Source organism: Leishmania martiniquensis, chromosome 28 (genome assembly GCF_017916325.1).
Source record: "Leishmania martiniquensis isolate LSCM1 chromosome 28, whole genome shotgun sequence".
Taxonomy (NCBI): domain Eukaryota; phylum Euglenozoa; class Kinetoplastea; order Trypanosomatida; family Trypanosomatidae; genus Leishmania; species Leishmania martiniquensis.
This window is the reverse complement of record NC_090163.1, coordinates 1,138,071-1,156,366: the sequence shown is the minus strand read 5'-3', so window position 1 is coordinate 1,156,366 and position 18,296 is coordinate 1,138,071. Positions and strand designations below refer to the sequence as shown.

The 18,296-nt window shown below is 56.8% G+C and overlaps 5 protein-coding genes across 5 annotated transcripts; all 5 read left to right on the top strand.

The window, feature by feature from the left end:
- Positions 1-904: 904 nt before the first annotated feature.
- Positions 905-1,183, top strand: LSCM1_03336 (uncharacterized protein; the record flags this gene model as incomplete). Its single annotated transcript, XM_067320881.1, has 1 exon — positions 905-1,183. The coding sequence occupies one exon, from the start codon at positions 905-907 to the stop codon at positions 1,181-1,183; it is 279 nt and encodes a 92-aa protein (XP_067177491.1).
- A 3,743-nt stretch (positions 1,184-4,926) lies between these two features.
- LSCM1_03335 (uncharacterized protein) lies at positions 4,927-5,895 on the top strand (the record flags this gene model as incomplete). The annotated part of the gene is made up of 1 exon (XM_067320880.1): positions 4,927-5,895. The coding sequence occupies one exon, from the start codon at positions 4,927-4,929 to the stop codon at positions 5,893-5,895; it is 969 nt and encodes a 322-aa protein (XP_067177490.1).
- Positions 5,896-7,667: 1,772 nt separating this feature from the next.
- On the top strand, positions 7,668-8,663 carry LSCM1_03334 (uncharacterized protein; the record flags this gene model as incomplete). The annotated part of the gene is made up of 1 exon (XM_067320879.1): positions 7,668-8,663. The coding sequence occupies one exon, from the start codon at positions 7,668-7,670 to the stop codon at positions 8,661-8,663; it is 996 nt and encodes a 331-aa protein (XP_067177489.1).
- Positions 8,664-11,480: 2,817 nt separating this feature from the next.
- On the top strand, positions 11,481-12,530 carry LSCM1_03333 (uncharacterized protein; the record flags this gene model as incomplete). The annotated part of the gene is made up of 1 exon (XM_067320878.1): positions 11,481-12,530. The coding sequence occupies one exon, from the start codon at positions 11,481-11,483 to the stop codon at positions 12,528-12,530; it is 1,050 nt and encodes a 349-aa protein (XP_067177488.1).
- A 1,515-nt stretch (positions 12,531-14,045) lies between these two features.
- Positions 14,046-16,250, top strand: LSCM1_03332 (uncharacterized protein; the record flags this gene model as incomplete). Its single annotated transcript, XM_067320877.1, has 1 exon — positions 14,046-16,250. The coding sequence occupies one exon, from the start codon at positions 14,046-14,048 to the stop codon at positions 16,248-16,250; it is 2,205 nt and encodes a 734-aa protein (XP_067177487.1).
- Positions 16,251-18,296: the final 2,046 nt, after the last annotated feature.

The window sequence follows — 18,296 nt, the reverse complement described above, 5'->3', positions numbered from 1 at the left end:
GAGCTGTCTGCTTCTTATATACGCGTTGCCCCCACTTCACTCTTCGTCATGCTTGCTGCGGGGAATCCGTTGTTCCGTTTCTCACGTATCTTTCCATAGTACTTACTCGCTCTCCTCGTTGACTAGATAACACGGGAGCCTCTTGAATGCAGCGGTCTTGCCTGCTCATGAATACGAGCTGACGCCGGTCATCACGTTTCTTCTTCCCTCCCTTATCTCCCCTTCTCTAATTTTATGCGCGAGTCGTCGCCTTTCAAGCTTGCAAAACGCCATGTACCTCACGTACTCATGGCTTTTGCCCTGCAGCAGCTGCCGATCGCTGCCTTGATGTTTCTTTTTCTCTCGCTTCCTTTTCATCTCTGCACGCGGTCATACCAGAGAGCACACCGACTAAAACACACACACGTACACACGCTTGTCAAGATCTGGGGTAGCGTCTGTTAAGAGCACATGAGCACGGAAGCGCGGAAAAAGAAAGAATTACCAGACAATGTCTTAGATGGACTTTTTCCCGGTCTCCTTGGATGACGGGAACTGCTCTGCACGATTCGGGGGACGACGGCCGCTTCCTCAGCAACGATAAGCAAGGGTTGGCTAAAGAAGCAATTAGCCAGAGCGCTGAGGGGATTATCCCGCTCGCCTTTATGGGGAACAGAGGGGGGTGGTAGCATAGGCGCTTTGCAAAGTAATGCTCTTTCTCTTTGCGGAACTCATGAACCCGAAGGTGAGCGTGTATAAGCAGATCAGTGTCTTCGGCAGAAGAAAAGTCTAATGATCTGATCCAGCACTGCTGCGAACGCCTCGGCAGCATCAGCGCTATTGCGGAGACAGAACGGCGGTGATGTGCTGCACCGCGGAATAAACGGCTGAGAGCTTCCTCTGCCCAATAGATTGCGCGGCTGTCATGATTGGCTGTCACTTTGCTTCTGCTGGACAGTACGAACAGAGTACGACGAGGTGCAAGGCTGTCGACTTCTACATCCTCCCTGCTGGGTTGCTCGCGTTAAAGGGGAAGGTGTCGTGGCACTCGGTGGTCAGTGTAAAGCGTGTCAGCAGTAGCGTGCAACCTCAAGACACCCGTGCATGGTGGCTGATGACCCAAGATGAGAGTTGTTTCCCCCTCCTTAAGCTGAAATCGTACTGTATCAGCCCGGTCCGCAGCTGGCTGTCGGGGAGAAGGTGACGTACTACCTCCACGAGGGCTGCACCCAAATCGTGGGAGAGGAAGTGAGTGCGTCGCTGTTGGACTTCTGTGTGCCGCCCGCCGCTCGCGGGCGGGGGCAGCACGATACATCGTAGATTCTACTCCCCGCACTGTAGAGTACACCTTAGCTTGGTTGTTCGCCTGAAGCCGGAGTGTGGCATAGCCTGTGTTAGCATCCACGGAACCATTGAAAGTACGCCACTGCTGCCCAGCGGCCGCGTCACTCTTGGTAAGCAGGCCGCCTTTCTTTTCGCGGAGGTGGGCGCCCATCTGCCGTGCGCGAGCAGATCGCGCATTCTGGACAGGGAGCTATTGCTTAAGGGGCTACGGCAGGAGGAGGCGCAGACGGCGGAGGAAAGCACAGCGGTGGCGTTACTGTAGCACATGCGCGGCGACTCGTGGATGAGCGTGAAAACGTCTTCTCCTCTCTTTTCATGGTGCTCTGCTGTAGGTGTTTGCATAGCGCAAGTTTTGCGCCCGAATTCCCGCCGCCCCCCCCCCCCAAAGGGTGATGGGAAGCTGCCGTTTCTGGTCAGTATGGCCGTTATCCAGCGTGCGGTCGACGACTTCAGCTTGCAGATTTGCAGTGATAGCTTTGCCCTCATCGTCGGTTCCCGGTTCTCTGTAGGGGACACGCTCGCGTTCGACCTCGATTACAGGGTGGCAACGAGTCGAGCGCTCAAGGAAGATTAGTGGGGCTGCCGTGTGTCTCCAAACGGAATGGAGACACCGCGAAAGCCGTTCTCCTTGCAGTGGCCAATGGGGGTGCTTCTTCACTTGGGGTTTCAGGTCGAGAGTCAGGGCGCACAGAGGGAAGATGAAAGCTGCTCTGCCTATTGAAAACAGCGCGACAACACCCACGCACGGGAGTCTCCATTGCTTTAGCCAACCAATATCGCTACGCTGAACGCGCGGATCACGGCGGCGGTCGGCTCATGGGTGAAGGGGGGCGGCAAGTCAAGGAGCTGCGTGCGGACGCCTCTGCATCCGCTTTATCCCGCTGGCGTCGTCACCCTCCAAAGAGGTCGTCGGCAGTCCCAAGGCGGAGGTAACTCTCATGATTGCAAAGGAGACTCTCTCCTATGCAGCAGCGATCTCAAAGAGTTGGCTTAGTGTCCCTGATGCTGTGGCAGTTCGCAACTGCACCGACCGTCGGAAGGCTTATGGGAAATGGTGCGTTCAGTGGTGAAAGGTCGATCATTGGGCGGTACCCTTTCGGCTTTTAGAGAGGCGAAGCGCTTGCTACTAAAGGAGGCCTGCTTTCTTGCCTCTTTGTCCGTTGTGCGCCAGCCGAGTAGTACTGTGCGTCTGCTTGACGTGCGCATCGACGCAACGGCATTGTGACAGCGACCTGTGCGGTGTATTAGCACGGTGTGGATGACCTTTTCCCAAAAGAGACTGAGTAAGCCGGCCTGCTCGACGAGCTTCCCTTTATTGTGGTTGCTGTAATGTCGACATACTACTGCTGGCGGGGGCACATGCTGTCGCCGACATAAGTTGAGGGGGTGAAGTAGCCGCTTTTGTGGCGGCACAAGTGGGCGGACAGGTGTGCTGGCGCCTTGAGCTGCCTTTTGCACCCATCTTGCAGTACACGGGAGCCCAAGGCAATTCGTGCAGAGCAAGCTCACATATGCAGATTCGGCGCAGCACGGGTAGGACTAGGAGTGGCATGCGCGTGTTCAATGAACCGACGGCAGCATGTGGTAAGTAGCCCCGTAACCGTAGCGTCTTCTCTGCGACCCAGAGTCATACCAGCGCCTCCGCGAGCCACCGGCGACCTCGGGAGAGGCTGCTTGCACCTCTCGTCTGTCTACGCGAGCCGAGCGCATCATATCTGGAAATCCTTATCGACTCTGCGCCAATCGAGGGCGCCCTCAGCCGATTGCTCGACAATGGGCTCTCATCTCCAGTGGCAGGCTTCTTCGCTGGACCCCAAGGGGGGAGCGCGGTTTGCCGATCGGCTCACGTACCACAGTAGCGAGCGCCGCACCAGGTTGGAGCGCGACAGCAGCGTGCGCTGCAGCAAAAAAGTAACGTGCGCCACTCATTGTCACCGTGTGTTTTCGGAGAGCTGTTTTTGCGTCACGGCCGCCGCTTTCATATGGGCATCGTCTCTTTGCCGCATGCCCATCTTTTTCTTTTGTTTCGTGTGTCTTTCATATCCTGCTCCTCTCGAGCTCAACCAGTGGAGCGTGCACGATTTCTTACGACATTTTGGCCTACCCTCTCTCTCTTCTCGCACCACCACCACCACGAGCCCCGACCACGCGCCTGTGCAGCATTCTCACGCCTTTCCACTGCTCTCACTCTGACGCCGCTCATCTTCTTCGGGTCCCTCCATCCTCGGCACTTCTCCGCTCAAACGTTTTTTTTCCTTTGCCGTTCACCTTTTCGTTCACGGGACGCGGAGAGGTGGTGGGTGTCTGTGTGTGTCTCTCCTTATCGTTTTTTTGACAATGCCTTCTGGAGTCCCCGCGCGCCAGAATGGACTCTACTCTTTCAGCGCCCTTCTGTTCAGCTTCGTGAGCCGTAGGTGCTGAGTAGCAGCACTCGTGAGGCGTGAGAAGAGGGAGCTCCGAGGAGAGGGATGGTGTCGGCAAAATAGGGTGACGGAAGATTTGGACGAGGAAGAGAATAGCACATGTGTTTGTCATTATCGTTTATCTTTCTTTGTATCGGCACAACACGAGCGTTAGCTGGTGTGCATGCCTGACTGTCACAATGCCAGTACGGGTACCTTACAGTAGAGGTTTGGGGCTGTTGAAGAAGAGAGGGCGTGAGGATACTGTGGCCAGGGAGGAAAAGAACTTGGGTGCTGGCTGGGCACCACCTCAGGTGGCACGAATAGCATCGATACCAGATGTGATCATGACGTCGTGAGGCTAAGCCACCGCTACGCGATGCGGCATCTTGTTTACGCTACGTGACTTCCACCCTCACCCTTCCTTCACCACTGCTTACACCGTGTGTCGCGCTTGTGTCTATTTGTTCCACTTTTGCAGATCTCGTTTATGCTTACCGCTATTCGTGTGTTTCTTCGGTATAGCACAGCCACCGTTTGCATGTTTTAGATACTCTCCACCACACCCGCTTCTTTGCCCCTTCGTGAGAAGGTTGCTCGATTTCTCCGTCAGACCGATTCTTTTCTTTCCGCCATCAACTTTACTTAGTGTGTGTGTGCTGACCGGCACACAAACTACGTGGGATTCGGTGCCGCCCAGTGACAGGGTTCTCACCGCCATTCAGTCAGAAGGGAGGACAAATGTCTTCACTGACTGTGCGTGGAGTGGAAAGCGCTTTTGTGCGCTACCGGCGACGTAACGGCCACTCATGTATTGCCCTCAACTTCCGTGCAGCCCCCTTTCCCCGCGTGTACTCTCTCTCAATGTCGCTGTTTCCTTTTCAGTTCCGTATGCAGTTATCTCTTTGTGCTTCTTGTCCTCCTCACTATCTGCCGCGGCCATGCTCGTCGAACACGCCTCACTGTGGGCACCTGACTCGCCATCGGCGCAACACACTTTGACACACGTACGTTTCATCAGCAGAAGATCCGCCGCTCACGCCGCACCACCTGCTGATCTCGGGAGGACTGATTGACGAGGAGAAGGAAAGGCCGATAGGAGAGCGCCGCCCTGCTGCTCCTTGTCAAGGTATTTCGTTGCCTCTCTCTTGTCCCTCCTCTCTGGTGCTCCTTTTACTCTTCGTCTAACTCCTTCTCACCAATGGCGCTTGCTGTGGCCTCGCCATCTGCTTTGCCAGGCAGGACGGAGACGGCGTACTGGAACCTGCACGGCCACTCCGAGGACGTGGTGTGCGCTTCCGTGCACGGGCGCGTATGCGCTACTGGAGACGCCGATGGAGCGATTTTGCTGTGGAGCTTCGCTGGTGCGGCACCAGAGCACGTCTGCTGCATGAACACGCGCGGGCCGGCAGCAGTAGACGCAGCGTGGAGCGGCACCTCAGACCTGCTGGTTGCTCAGGGCGACGGGTGCACTACCGTCTGGGACGTCGAGAAGGGTGCTAAGTTGCGCACCATCTCTAGGTACGCCGTCAGGGGTCGGTGTGCGTGGCCTGTGATCAACTGTGTGGCGGCGACGACGCGAGACGCGTTTGTGTTCGGTGGCGATGACGGCTACCTAGTCACAGGAGATAAGCGGAGCGATAAGGCCGTGGCGGTGGCACATATCGGCGTTCCCCTTACTAGCGCGACGACGGTTGGCTTCTCTCTCTTTGTCGGAGACGTATGCGGGACGCTCCACTGGTTTGACATTCGGGCAGACTCGAAAGAGATGGAGCGCATTGTCTGCGGCTTCTCGGGGATTACCGGTATCATGGCAGACTCTTTGCAGGATCGGGTCGTAGCCTACTGCATGAGTGGGACGGCGCAGGTAGTTGATACACAGCCTTTTGCGTTACTGTCGTCGGATCGCCTCCTGTGCGCGACGGAGCTGGGCTTGAACGAACGCCAAGCACTGTTGCGTGGGGCATGGGTGCCACGTTGTGACAGCATCGTAATGCCTAACGGCCAGGGCGATGTCGTGTGCTTCTCAGCAAGCGACGCCGCCGTAGGCGCTACGCGTATGGTTCACGCAGGCCGCTCTGGTGCGGCTATGAATGTGAGCGTCTGCGTGGAAGATGAGTACGTGGTCTGCGGTGGTGATGGTGGTGAAGTCATGGCGTACTATTGGTAGCTGCCGTGTCTTGGGCGGACGTAACATGGCGAGATTGCACGCATCGACGAGGAGCATCTCAAGTTGTGGGAGACTCCAAAACGGATGCCGATCTCGAGAAAGGACGGAAGAAGAGGCAAGCATGGGCTAGCCAGTAGTAGAGGGGCGTCCAGTGAGGCGGTGTCCGCCTGCGTCTCGTGTGGTCTCGTGTGAGCTCCTGACGAAACTACTTTGGCCGTCCTGTTGTGGCCTCTCGTACCTCTTTAACGTGCAAGGTAGCTGTTGTTGGCGTGAAAAATGGACTCTGCGTGTCTCTAAGTGCCTGTGTATGTGGGCTGTTAAAGCTTACAGTTTCCATATGTAGTCTATGGCTTGGTAGGATTGCGTGCAATCCCACTCTGCATGGCAGCACCGCCCTTTCTCAGCCGGGGCTCGATGCTCGTCTGCTCCGCGCTCTCTTGCTCTGCCACGTCTATCTTTTTCCCTCCGCATTCATCCCACGGTGTATTTTTGCCGCGCTCGCCTCCTTTCTCCACACTTGTTCTCGATGATGGTTCGGTCGCCTGCCTTCGTGAATTTGGAGCACGACTTCCTGCACACACACACACACACACAAAAGCATATGCATGTGCACGCAGCTCGTTGCAGCTGCCTCACCTTGCCTCCCCACTTCGTCTTTACTGTTTTGACTAGTGGGCCGCTTTCACTGTGCCCTACCTGATCTGGCAATTCATCCCTGTTCTGCTTTCTCTTTCCTATACCTTCTCCCTTTTCCCCACCCCCTACACCCACACTCACACACTCAGAAAGTCACAGACACTGGCGAAGCTGTGAGCAAATTCACCTGACGCGGGAGAGAAGACATCACTGTTTGCTGTGGCGCTATTTGCTGCCGCTGCTGGCAAGCAGAGTGTATGCCTTGCTTGCCGTTTAGCACTATCGTCACGCGGTCTTCCTCTGTGGTTTTTTTTTTCTCAGTTCACCGAAGCTCTTCTTCAGCCTCGGTGTCGAGTGAAGAATCGGGCTTCTCTTTTGCCTATTTTGGCAAGGCAGAGGAGACCTGAGAAGTGCAAGAAAAGAGCGCTCTCCTAATTCTCCGCTCCTGGCAGCGTATTCACGGGTACATAGCGCTCATTGTCTTGTGTGTGTGTGTGTGTGCGTACACCGGTGACTGGTTGTTGACGACGTGCTAAGAGAGAGGAAGCAAGCGTTGACGGTGTCTGTATTCGTGTGCGTATGTTTGTGTGCTTTTCCTCACTCGCTCCCCCTCCCCTCGTCCTCCTCCCCCAATTCCTTCCCCTCCCCTACCCCGAACGGGTTAACTTCTGCTGCTGCCCCTTCGCATGTCTTTCCTCAGCTAATTTATCTGTGGTTTTCTTAGTCGCTCTCTTTTTCTCGCTTACTCTCCGTTCTCACTTGGCTCAATTCGGAATTCCTTCACTCTGACTTCCATTCTAGCCTCTCACTGCATCTGTTACTTTTTGCTTCCTATCGTGAGAAGCGCTCCGGCCCGCCTACCCCTTCTACTTCATCGAAACACACACACACACACACAGACCTCAACGGCGCTTCTCAGTTGAAGATAACAACAACAGCATCAACAGCAACGAAAAGAAGCTCTCAAGATAGGCTTCGTCAAACATTTTCCTCTTCTCACACCCAACGCGGAAGCACCTGCAGGCTGCCACTCATACACGCGCTGCAGCTCTTGCTGCTGTGCGCCTCTCCCGTTCTCTCTCTCTCTGTGTGCACGACTCGCTCTCTCTTACTGTACCGCTCCAGTGAAAGAGACAATGCATCGAAACCGCAACCACCGGAGAGGGGCACTAGAGGGTCGCTCAGTGCAGAACGTGCTGAGCACTGAGGGCATCCCACCCGGCACGTTTGCCGTCATCGACCCACTGAGTAAGCGCCTTTTTATCCCTTTAGAGTTCATGCTGGAAACACGCGCAATGCATCGCAAAGGCGTTCCTTCGCTCTGTCGGGTATTCTTGGAAGGACGCTGCCGGCAGGGCGCAAACTGCTTCCAGGCCCATGCCAATGTAGATCTGGTGCGCGAGTTACGGGCCAAGGCGCTCGCGGAGCCGACATGCTGCGCCCTCCATGGTGGCCCCAGCGACGCGTCGGGCATCGACCCCGCACTGCGGCTGATTGTGCGGAACGACGACGGTGAGACGGTGGGGTGTGCGCAGCTCCAACGGACGCTGGTGACCAACGGACTTCGCACTCTGATCGCCGCTCAGGTCAATGCCGCTGGCATGCCGGCACAGGTTGATGTGGTTGTGCCAACTTCCGCGCTCTGCCGGCTGCATAGCGGCGCCGATGGGTCACCCTGCTGCCGCTTCGAGGGAGAGTGCAATTTCGTGCACCTCTGCCGCCAAGTTGTGGTTGGCATCGATCAGCGTAGGGAAAACGCAAAGGTGGAGAAGCACGTCGCTGCGCCAGTGTCGGCTGGTGGACGACCTCCTGGAGCCAATTATGAAGAGTATAAGGCTGTTGTGGAGACAGGGATCAATCGATACGCCTTCTCTCCTCTGCAGATGCGCCCACAGCCGGCGTCGTCTGTGACGGTGCCGATGAGCGTGAGCGCCAACCTTGGTGCCACCCCGCCGATCCGCTTCGACCCCCTGGCCCTCGCGGCGACCGCGCCGAGCCCGACACCAGACAGTGGTTTGCCGATGGGGAGATCTCCCCTAATGTCAAGGTCCTTCAGCTCCACTGCCTCGGGGCTGGTGTGGCGACACAACCCGTACAACTCCTCTCACGCCTCCTCTGTTATAGAGACCTGAACAAGTGCGTATGTTTCTGTCTGTGTACTAATGGAGAGGTGCCCGTGCGTGTTAGTGCCGCCTGCGACCGTTTTTATCTGGGCATGCTAACAGCTCTGTGCACAGCACTGAGACTACGCACATCCACGCGCTCGCAGAGATGCGAAAGACATCAAGGGCGGCGCTGACGAAATAACGACTCCCATGAGCATTTATGCGCTGTGTCTCATACCTACAATTCGCGCGATTGTCGCAATACTTTCCCGCTCCCCGCCCCACGTGCTCTGTTCTTTGTTTCACTCTCTCTCCTTCTCTTGCCTTTTCGTCTTATTTTGTACACTTTCTGTTTTCCGTTCGCGTCTCTGTGCTGTGCGTGAGGCTTCTCGCCGAGGCTTTGTACTCTCTCTCTGTCACTCTCTCCGCCTGCCTTTTTTTAAATTCACTCTTCCGCGTTACATCTCGGTCCGCACACGGGTGCATGTGTTCACGTGCTTGTGCTTGTGCATTGTGTGTGTGTGTGTAGTTGAATAGATGCGGGGCGTTGGGGCGGGTGATGGGTGAGACGATACGGCGGATGAAAGGCAAAAAGAGAGGGGACTATGCGTGAGTGAAGGCGCTCACCACAGCGCACTGTTACCGTTTTTTTTTGATTTTGCAATTCCATTACGCTCCAGGTGTACGTGACGTGACCCTTCTCGCGGCTTTTTTCTGTTCCTCTCACATGTGATGTATGATGGGCGTTCACGAGCCTTCGGGCGGGCTGAAGCTACGCATCACCTCTGTGTGTCCCTTTCTCGCCACCAATGAGGACCCTCTTCTGGCGTTTGTAGAGGGAGAAGCAAGGCTCGGACTGGGGTGTGCAGTGGGGCGAGGGCGCTTGAGGATAAGTGAGAAGATGAAACACCCACAGCACGCCGTAACACCTAGCGTACTTCTTCAGCCTTGGGCATCCCTGGGCCGTTGCTGCACTCTGTGGGCTTACCCCTGCTTGTTCTCTCCTTCCTTCCGCTGTAGTGTTTTGGGCGCGTGCATTCGTACGCATTTTTGCTAAGTATATATATATATAATAAAAATCCGGTGCGAGAAGGAGCAGTGCATTACTTTCTATGTATGCGCTTCATTTTTTCTTGGCCTACCATGACTGGCCTGCTTGCTTTCTCACCCCTCTTCCTTCCCTATGTGTGTGCTCCCCCGACCTTCGTGCGATCACTTGCGTGAGGTTGCTGGCGAGCTCGTACGGAGCCGGGGCGAAGCTCGTTGGCGTATTCTGATTGCTAAACGACGATGTGCTCACGTACAGCTGATAGGCACTCGAAAGCGCATGTGCTTAGCTGCTCTGGTAGAAAGAAAACGCTGGAGCATCAGCAGCCGGAGAAGAGGGAAGGGGGCGGCCTCCACGTCCGTTCACGGCGCTGCTACTGGCCAGTCGTTACTGCTGCCTGATACTTGCGCCGCTCATGGGGGCCCCTCTACAAAGGATGAGGCTCATGAGGAGGAGAGGGAGAAGAGAGAGAGTGAGCGTAAGACGTAATAGTCAGGAGTGCGGAGCAGAGTAAAACTGACGCAGCCATGAAGCAATACTAGCGGCAATCCTTCAATTCGTATGGAGCTCTTTCACACGCTGACAGGCTGTCATCCGCCCAGTTCCTCTGCACGGTAACAGAAAGCATTCCGAAGCGCTGCGCCGTCATCATGATGGTATGCGCTGGGAGTGTATTGGATCCTGTGTGTGTATTTGTGTGTAATTGTGTATATCGATTTTGCCTTTCTCCTTTGCCCTTGAGTGATTTCCTTCTCGTAAGGGCGGGGCAGAACTGAGCGCAATGTTTCTCAGAGGCTCCGCACCTCTTCTCACTCGTGGGAGGCCATGCAGCCGCCTTCTTTTCCCCCTTTTCTGGCAGTGACACAGGGTCCAGCACCTACGCAGCACTGGGGCCAGGGCCATCTACCCCTCTCCCGATGCCGACTGCCATGCCCTGGATGCCGTCGCGTGGGAGCGACCTGCAGTAGTTAACATGTGTGTGCCATCGATATGATGCGCATCGAGCCAAGGCGACTCCATCGTGTCTCAGCCGCTCTTCACACTGCCCGGTGGCGGGGGGGAAGGGTAGCCTGAGCCACCCCCAGGGATGCACCACGTGGAGACCGGCATGATGGGCGCAGCTTCGAGGCTACGTGCGGGGCGTGGGTGGGGGTGAATGCAGCTGAAGGCAGGGGCCGTGCTTGAGCGACGGCTTCGCCACACCGCTGTGGCGCCCGTGAACGCGTGCTTCTCACTTGCGGCGATGGACCTGAGTGAAGGCAGGGAAGGGGAGGAAGTGAGGCTCAGCTTCTGTGTTGTGTGGCAGAAGTGAAGTGGTCGAAAAAAAACTGTTTCCCTTAATGCCACACCGTCGTGGATGGATGAGAAGCGCTGAAGAATGCTGCAGGCTCTTCTAAGGATGCTGACAGGCAGCCGAGGTGGCCGTCGGCACGCCGCGTGGTGCCGAAGCTGCTTTCTCCAGGATTTGGTCTTCTCATGGCGTTTTCAGCGGGCAGAGGCGAGCGTGTTTTTGATGTCTGTCGAACTTCTGCTCTGCATTCTCGCTTCCTGTAGTCGAGGAGCTGAACTCGCCGGCATGTTTAGATTGGATCTCTGGCGTGGCTCTTCGGCTCTCGCTCCCTCAGAAGAGGCCCGGGTTGCCAAATGCCCCTCTCCCAGCCGCCTATTTAAGCTGTGCTGTCGTCCATTCTTTCTCCACCGAACGCTTCCTCCCTCTCTTCGTTTCTTTGCCTCTTTGCGGTCTCATGGGCGCATGAGCATCTCTCGGACTGCGGGGCACGGGTCAATCGCAGCGCATGCCCCACTCATCTGCAAAGAGATTTAGTAACAGAGCCGGGGCTCTCCTTGGCCCTTCCGTGAAGGCTTCTGGAGAGAGGGCAAAGCCGCTAACATGGCTGGAGGCGCACGCGGCGGTACGCCTGTACACGCTTACAGGCAAGTCGTTCGACTGCTACGGTTTGCCGCAACGGCAGTCTAGCAAGGATGGGCGCGCTCGTTTCTCTTTCATCAAGTGCGTGAAGGGGCTGGCGTCTCAACTGACCGCACGCGTTGGTTCGTCGTTTGAAGAGTGCCTCATTCGAGTAGTGGAGTCAGGGAACGACTTGACGTTTGAGGTGCGGCAGCTGTCGGGTGGAAACTGTGCCAGGGAGCAACTCCTATTCGTCGCCCCACTCTCGACGCTCCTCGACGTCGTGAGTGACTCCGTTATTGAAAGAGACACAGTTGTCTTTGCACACCTCCCCTCGTCCTTTCAACCGGCTGCAGAGCATAGCAGCTACGTGGTACCTGTCGCCGCGTCGGTTCGCCGACGCGCACCACGCACTGCAGACACGATCAGGTCCACGGCGCTCAGAAAGAAAAAAATCATATCCACGCTCTTCAGCGCCTACGGCGACATCGGACTGGATCTTGTTTTTCGAGCGGCGCAAGCAGATGCAGTGAATTCGCGGCGCTCTTCGTCGTCGCTCTCTTCAGCCTCTCACACAGCCGCGACCGGTGGTGGCAGTGCGCCGTACACGCGGGTGAGGTTGCGCTTCGTATCAACGAAGGAGCGCGACGCGTGGCTGTCCTTTTGCGCGGAGGCGTACGTGGGACTGCTGCTCGATTCTATCCGCACTGGCCGAGACACTGTCTTCGTAGTCGATGAAGGAGATCACTCCTCTCCAGCTGCAGCGGCATCACCCTTCGCCGCTGTGCCGAGGAGCGATGTTGTCGACATTGAGAAGCCAACAGAAGAAGCGGTAGAGTGCTACATTGACTTTTTCCTCGCAGCGAGCGCAAAGGGCGATGTAAGTGGGGCCTCAAACGGAGGCGCCACATCCTCGTCCCCTCGAACGGATTCTTGAAAGTGCGTGGCGCCAATGGCTGTCTGCTGAGCGGAGAGGAACGAGTGGTGCGAGCGGACGGCGTTGCTGATGCCGGACTGCTAGCCGCTCGCTTATATCTTGTCCTGCGGCGCAAGGAGAGCGGGCAGGCCAGCGGGAGCTGCGGCGCGCTACGTTGGAGACCTGTGCAGTGCACGCCGACGATAATCTCAGCGGGGCATTCTTCTGTCCGGAGGCTGCCCATATGGCAGCCGCTGCGGCAGGCGGTGAAACCCCGCAAGTAGTGAGCGAACGCTCGACTCCGACCAGCTGAACGCGCGAGATTCCATTTAGCAGCTCTTCTTTGGACCGCTGAATCCTGCGCAAACACAAAAGATGGCGGAGGCGGCGTGCAAAACAGGCAACTTCTCAAGCAGGCGGTAACGGCTGCAGTTGTTCGACGCCGTGCTGAAGCGATTCATCATCTTATCTGTTACGCTCCATGTGGCATATATCCGAGCCCGTGGATGGTGAGGGTGGACAAGTAGCCTGCTCAAGGATCATGTGCCGCAATTGAGTCGGCGCGGCGCTGGAACCTCTGCTCGCGTCGTGACGGCGGCCTTTGGCTGGGACTGCCACTGTGCGTTTGCGCGTGTGCCCGAAAGCGTGCAAAGCTTTACATGGAGCCCATTCGCACTCACCTCTTTCTCATGTTCTCGCTCACCTGAGCGGCCTCACGTCCTCTTCGCTTCCCCCTTTCTCCCCTCCCGCCCGCAAACATGGGGTGCCATATGAGCCCCGCTCTACTCTGCTTTTGCCATCTTCCCTCTCCCCCTATTGCCCTTTGGTTTGTGTGCACCGGTGCACTGGGGAGGATACACCGGAGCGATACCCGCATACACGTACTACTCCAGGTGCTACGCGAAAACGATCTCTCTGGTCTGCGCAGAGCAGCCGTCGCCTACAGCTGCCTGCTTGTCCGAAACCAGGCTGAGCCACGTGCAGCTGCTTATAGGTGTCGTTCGCGCTGGCGTGTCTCCCCCTTTGCTAGTCGGACACCGAGACGCAGCGCGTGGTGGTATCAAGTTCTCGACGCTAGCCGCGCTTCCCCTTCTTGCGGCGCTTTCCCTGCTCCGCATGCATGTTGAGGGGCGACAGTGGTGCACGTGAGAAGGGCGGCGGAGCAAGCAGCATGCTTGGTCTGTGTGCTTCACCACTATCGTGCCTCCACTGTCAGTGCACCCTTTGCGCGTCGTTGATGAGTCGAATTCTGCTCTCGTTCGTGAGATGCACCTGTCCTCTTCCACCTACTGCTCGAGAGACAACTAACTCAGAGCATATGGATGCACGGAGAGGATGTCCGTGCCTCTGCTGGCGTTCATCTTTTCTCTTTTCTTATCCCTCCCCTCTGTTTCTGCCCTCACACTCCGCTACACCGAAGGAGGCCGCTTTTGTACACACCGACGCAGGTAACGGCACAGGCTCACACGCACGTGCACGCGATACATCCACCCACCCACACACAGGAGGTTGCTGCACGGTCGTTGCTGTCCAGACATGAAGTTTGGAAAGCGCCTCCAGGATGAGATTGTGCTGGAGTGGGCCGACTACTACGTTAGCTACAAGCGACTGAAACAGTTTATCCACAACTCCGAGCTGCGCGGCAGCGAGTTTAGTGATGAGCTCTTCAACATCATAACAGAGGAGCTGGCGAAGGCGGAGGGCCTTTTTGAACAACTCATGGCGGACCTACAGGAGGAGCACGACCGGCTCATGAAGATGAATCCCGATTTCCCTGTGTCCCCGGCGGCAAAGCCGTGCAAATTCTATCGCCGCAAGAAGAGCAGCGCCACGAACGAGGAGGCACCGAACGAGGAGACGGGGTTCATGAGCACAGGTACGAGCTCTCTATGTAACCCGTCAATCCCAGACGAGGAGGTGGTGCCGCGCCCCCATCGTAGCGGCCTTGGAGCTCTCCTCAAGCGCCTCTTTTTGCTGCTCATTGGCGACTCGCAGGTGAAGGAGGTGGAAAGCAACACACCGCGAGCTCTGTTCCTCGAGTGGTACTCCAACGCGCATCAGCTGCAACACTTCGCAGAGCTGAACCTTGAGGCCATCCGCAAGTCTGGCAAGAAGCTGAAGAAATACCGCCGCATGGATGGCGACTTCACAGCCTCCATAGAGGCCGAATTTGCCCGCTCACGGTTGGTCACCCTCATGCCGCGCCTGCACAACCTCATGCTTGACATAAGCGTGGACTTCGAGCGCAAGTTTAAGATACCTCTTGATCAGTACGCCAACGTGGGCATCTCGCAGGAGTGGCATGCGAAGTGGCGCTACATTTCCCTTGGGGCAGCACTCTTCCTCGTAGTGAAGCGGCTTCCCGTTCTGACCAAGGAGCCGGCAGCCCACAACTGCCTGGCACTGTTTGTCCTCATCATCACATTATGGATTACCGAGGCGATTCCTTTCTTCTGCACGGCCATGCTCATTCCGCTCGTCGCCGTCCCTCTGCGCATCATCATAGACCCAGCGACGCACAGGAGCGCGACAGCAGCGGTGGCATCGCAGATCATCTTGGGTAAGCTCTTTAATCATGTCCAGATTCTCGTGATGGGTGGTCTGACGATGGCCAAGGCATTCTCACGCACCAACCTGGAGATGTACGCTGCGAGTGCCCTGCATCGGTGGACGGGGCACCGCCCATCGCTGTATTTGCTGGGTGTGATGCTGTCCAGCTGCTTCTTGTGTGCCTTCGTGTCGAACGTGGCGGCCCCGCTGCTGGTGCTCGGAGTCGTGCAACGAACGCTTTGGGAGTTTCCGGGGGATACAAACGCGCCGCACGGCATTCTACTGGGCCTCGCGTTTGCATGCAACATCGGCGGCATGCTCTCCCCTATCGCTTCCCCGCAGAACGCTGTAGCCATCTCGGTACTGAGTTTCTATAACGTATCCTTCGCGCAGTGGGTGAGCGTTGCCCTCCCGATTGTGCTGTTCAGTGTGGTCGCTGCGTGGGCAGTGGTGCTGATTGTATGGCTGCCGTTTGCCGATGTTGCGTACATTCCGCTGCAGGTGGTGAATAAGGCAGCGGAGGCGCAGGTGTCTTCCGCAACGCGCGTGGTTGTGCTGATCGTGTCGGCCATCACGATCACGCTGTGGATCCTTCCAGCAAATCTTTTCTTTGGCGACACCGGCATCGTCGCTCTCATCCCGATTGTTGTGTTCTTCGGCATCGGCATCCTCTCCAAGGAAGACTTCAGTACGCTATCCTGGCATCTAATGTTCTTGCTTGCTGGGGGTAACATGCTGGAGTTGTGCGCTCGCGACTCGCGCTTGCTTGACATCACCGCCGCGAGCATGAAGTCAACCTTGGAAGACTCCCCCCCATACCTCACCCTCTTCGCGGTGCTCATCGTCGTGGGTGTAATCACGACCTTTGTCTCGCACACAGTGGCGGCAATGATCTTGCTACCTATCATTGTGAAGATCGGCTTCCTCATGCCCGAGTCTACTGGTATCATGGCTGTCACACCGCAGTCGATGGTCATGCTGGCTGCCCTGATGTGCTCCGGTGCCATGGCGTTCCCAATCAGCTCCTTCCCCAACGTCAACTCACTCCTGGCCGAGGACTCAAAGGGTAAGTTGTACCTGCGAGCGAAGGACTTCCTCTTCTGCGGCACCGTCATCACGCTGGTGTTCACGGCGTGTCTGGTGACGTGGATGGTGCCCCTAACAAACTTGGTGCTCCCTACAGATCATTGAAGGCGACCGGGTGCACGTGGGAGGAGGAGGCTTTACACCCCGAACGCGAGAGGAAAGAAGGTGCGCGCGCGAACCTGTTAGTTTTCTCAAGAGTACACCGCCGTCTACCGAGCCGTCCTCTGCAGGCGGATAGCTAAATGGATTGCGAGAGTAGATGAGGGGCCGCTCCCTGCCCTTTCTTGTGCTCCTTCTCTCTTGGGAAGGTGGCCACCTCGCGAGAACGTTTCGAGCATCCATCCGAAATCGCACCTCTGCCTCCCTTCCCACACCTCAGCGCGATCCCTTCGCATTCCCCTCCCCCGCCCTCCCCCTCTCAGGCATTGTTTCCGCCTCACCCCTTGCCATCTTTTTCCCCTAGATCGTCTAGAACAGCGCATTTTCTCCATGCCAAAGCTGCGCTGTCGGCGCCGCGGTGAGCGCTGACCTGTCGTATTCTGTTTGCTCTTTTTTGTTTGTTTCGTTTTATTCGTCGCACCAGCGGAGGGCGTCTCTGTGCAGCAGCTCGACGTGCCCGCTATCGCGAATACGCGTTCTTTGGTTTTGTGCTCGCCGTTGTGTGTCCGTATGTACACCTACGTAGGTGTAAGCATGGGTCGCGAGACACTAGCGCCAACCTTTAGTCCGTGCCCAGTGTGCTTGCGCTGGCGATCGTTGACGCAGTTGAACTTCCTATCATTCCCCTTCCCTCTCCTCATCTCTCCTCTGTTTCGGTGATCTCCAGCGAAGAAGTGAAACGTTCTTGTCATCGTCCACACCTTCTCCTCATTGTTCTTCTCTCCTCCCATCTGAGGGTCGCTGCCGCGTCCTTCAGTGACATGAGCGTGCACTCTGCTGCGTCCTGCTTCATCCATCATCAAGGACGAACTTCAAACCGATTTAATGGGCGGCGAACACAGATGTGTGTCATGTTCTCGTTTTGGTCGCATCGCAGACAGCAGCTTGCGGCGTGGGGCTCTGCTTGTTCTGTCCTTCTTTCCTCTACGCCCAACCTCCTCTGCGCTCGCCACTCATCTCAGCACCTTTTCTTGCGCTAAGCTGTTCGTCCTCTCTTCATCACAGCAGAACTACCGTCATTGTACCCCCTCTGCTCTCTTCTTTCTCCATGCTGTAGCGGTACAGTGAGTGTATGTGTGCGTGAGTGAGTGTACTTTTTCGCGGTGGCATGCGCCACGGCGTCGTGTGAAACGGATGCCGGCCTCGAGAAACTGCTGAAGGACACGGAGTTCTCTGAGTTGGCGCTTCGCCCCCCCCCGCGTAGTGGCTGCGATTCGCCTTCGCACTTGAGGGTTTGTGAGAAGGACACGGTGCTCGACGTAGTTGGCTGTGCCACAGCGGGCGCGTCAAACGGTGATGGTAGTGCGATACCACGGCTTCGGCTCAGGAAATTCCTGCAATTCATCGGGTGCTGCCGCGTGTTTCACGGACGCCGGCGGCGTCGTGTTGCTGTGAGAGCTTTCTCCATTGGGTGTACCGCCTCATGCGAGTGGTGGTAGGGTCGAAAGGTCATCATCGAACCTCCTTGCCCCACTTATGCGTCCCTCCTGCTGAGGACGATTGTGCTGCACGTCCTGCAGAGAGGCGTCTGTTAGCCCGGAAAACGGGGACGCCGTCGGTGTCCAAAGCCATACCTACGCGCGCACGTCTTGGGGCTGGGCGTGGTGACTTTCACGAAAGAAGGCATTGGGATGCACGAGCTCGACGCGCCTGCACCGCTTCTCTTGCGCCACTATGGCAGGAGCCGCACAAGTGAGAATGCGCATCCCCGCCTACTTCTCCCAATCCATTGTGAAGGGGCCAGGCAAGAGGGCGCTCTCACAGTTGCTCCGCATCTGTCCCGCTTTCAGATGTTTGCTGATCGGCTGATCTGGCACTTTTGGTGCCTTTTCGCACGTTGCCTCGCGATGCTCACTAGATTCGCGTTCTGCATCCTCGTGATTTTTTGCCTGCGCACCCTCATCGTCCCGTTTCGCCCCCTCCACCCACACACACATACACACATCACCAATACCAACCACGCTTGCTCAAGCGCTCGGAGTAGTGGTTCAG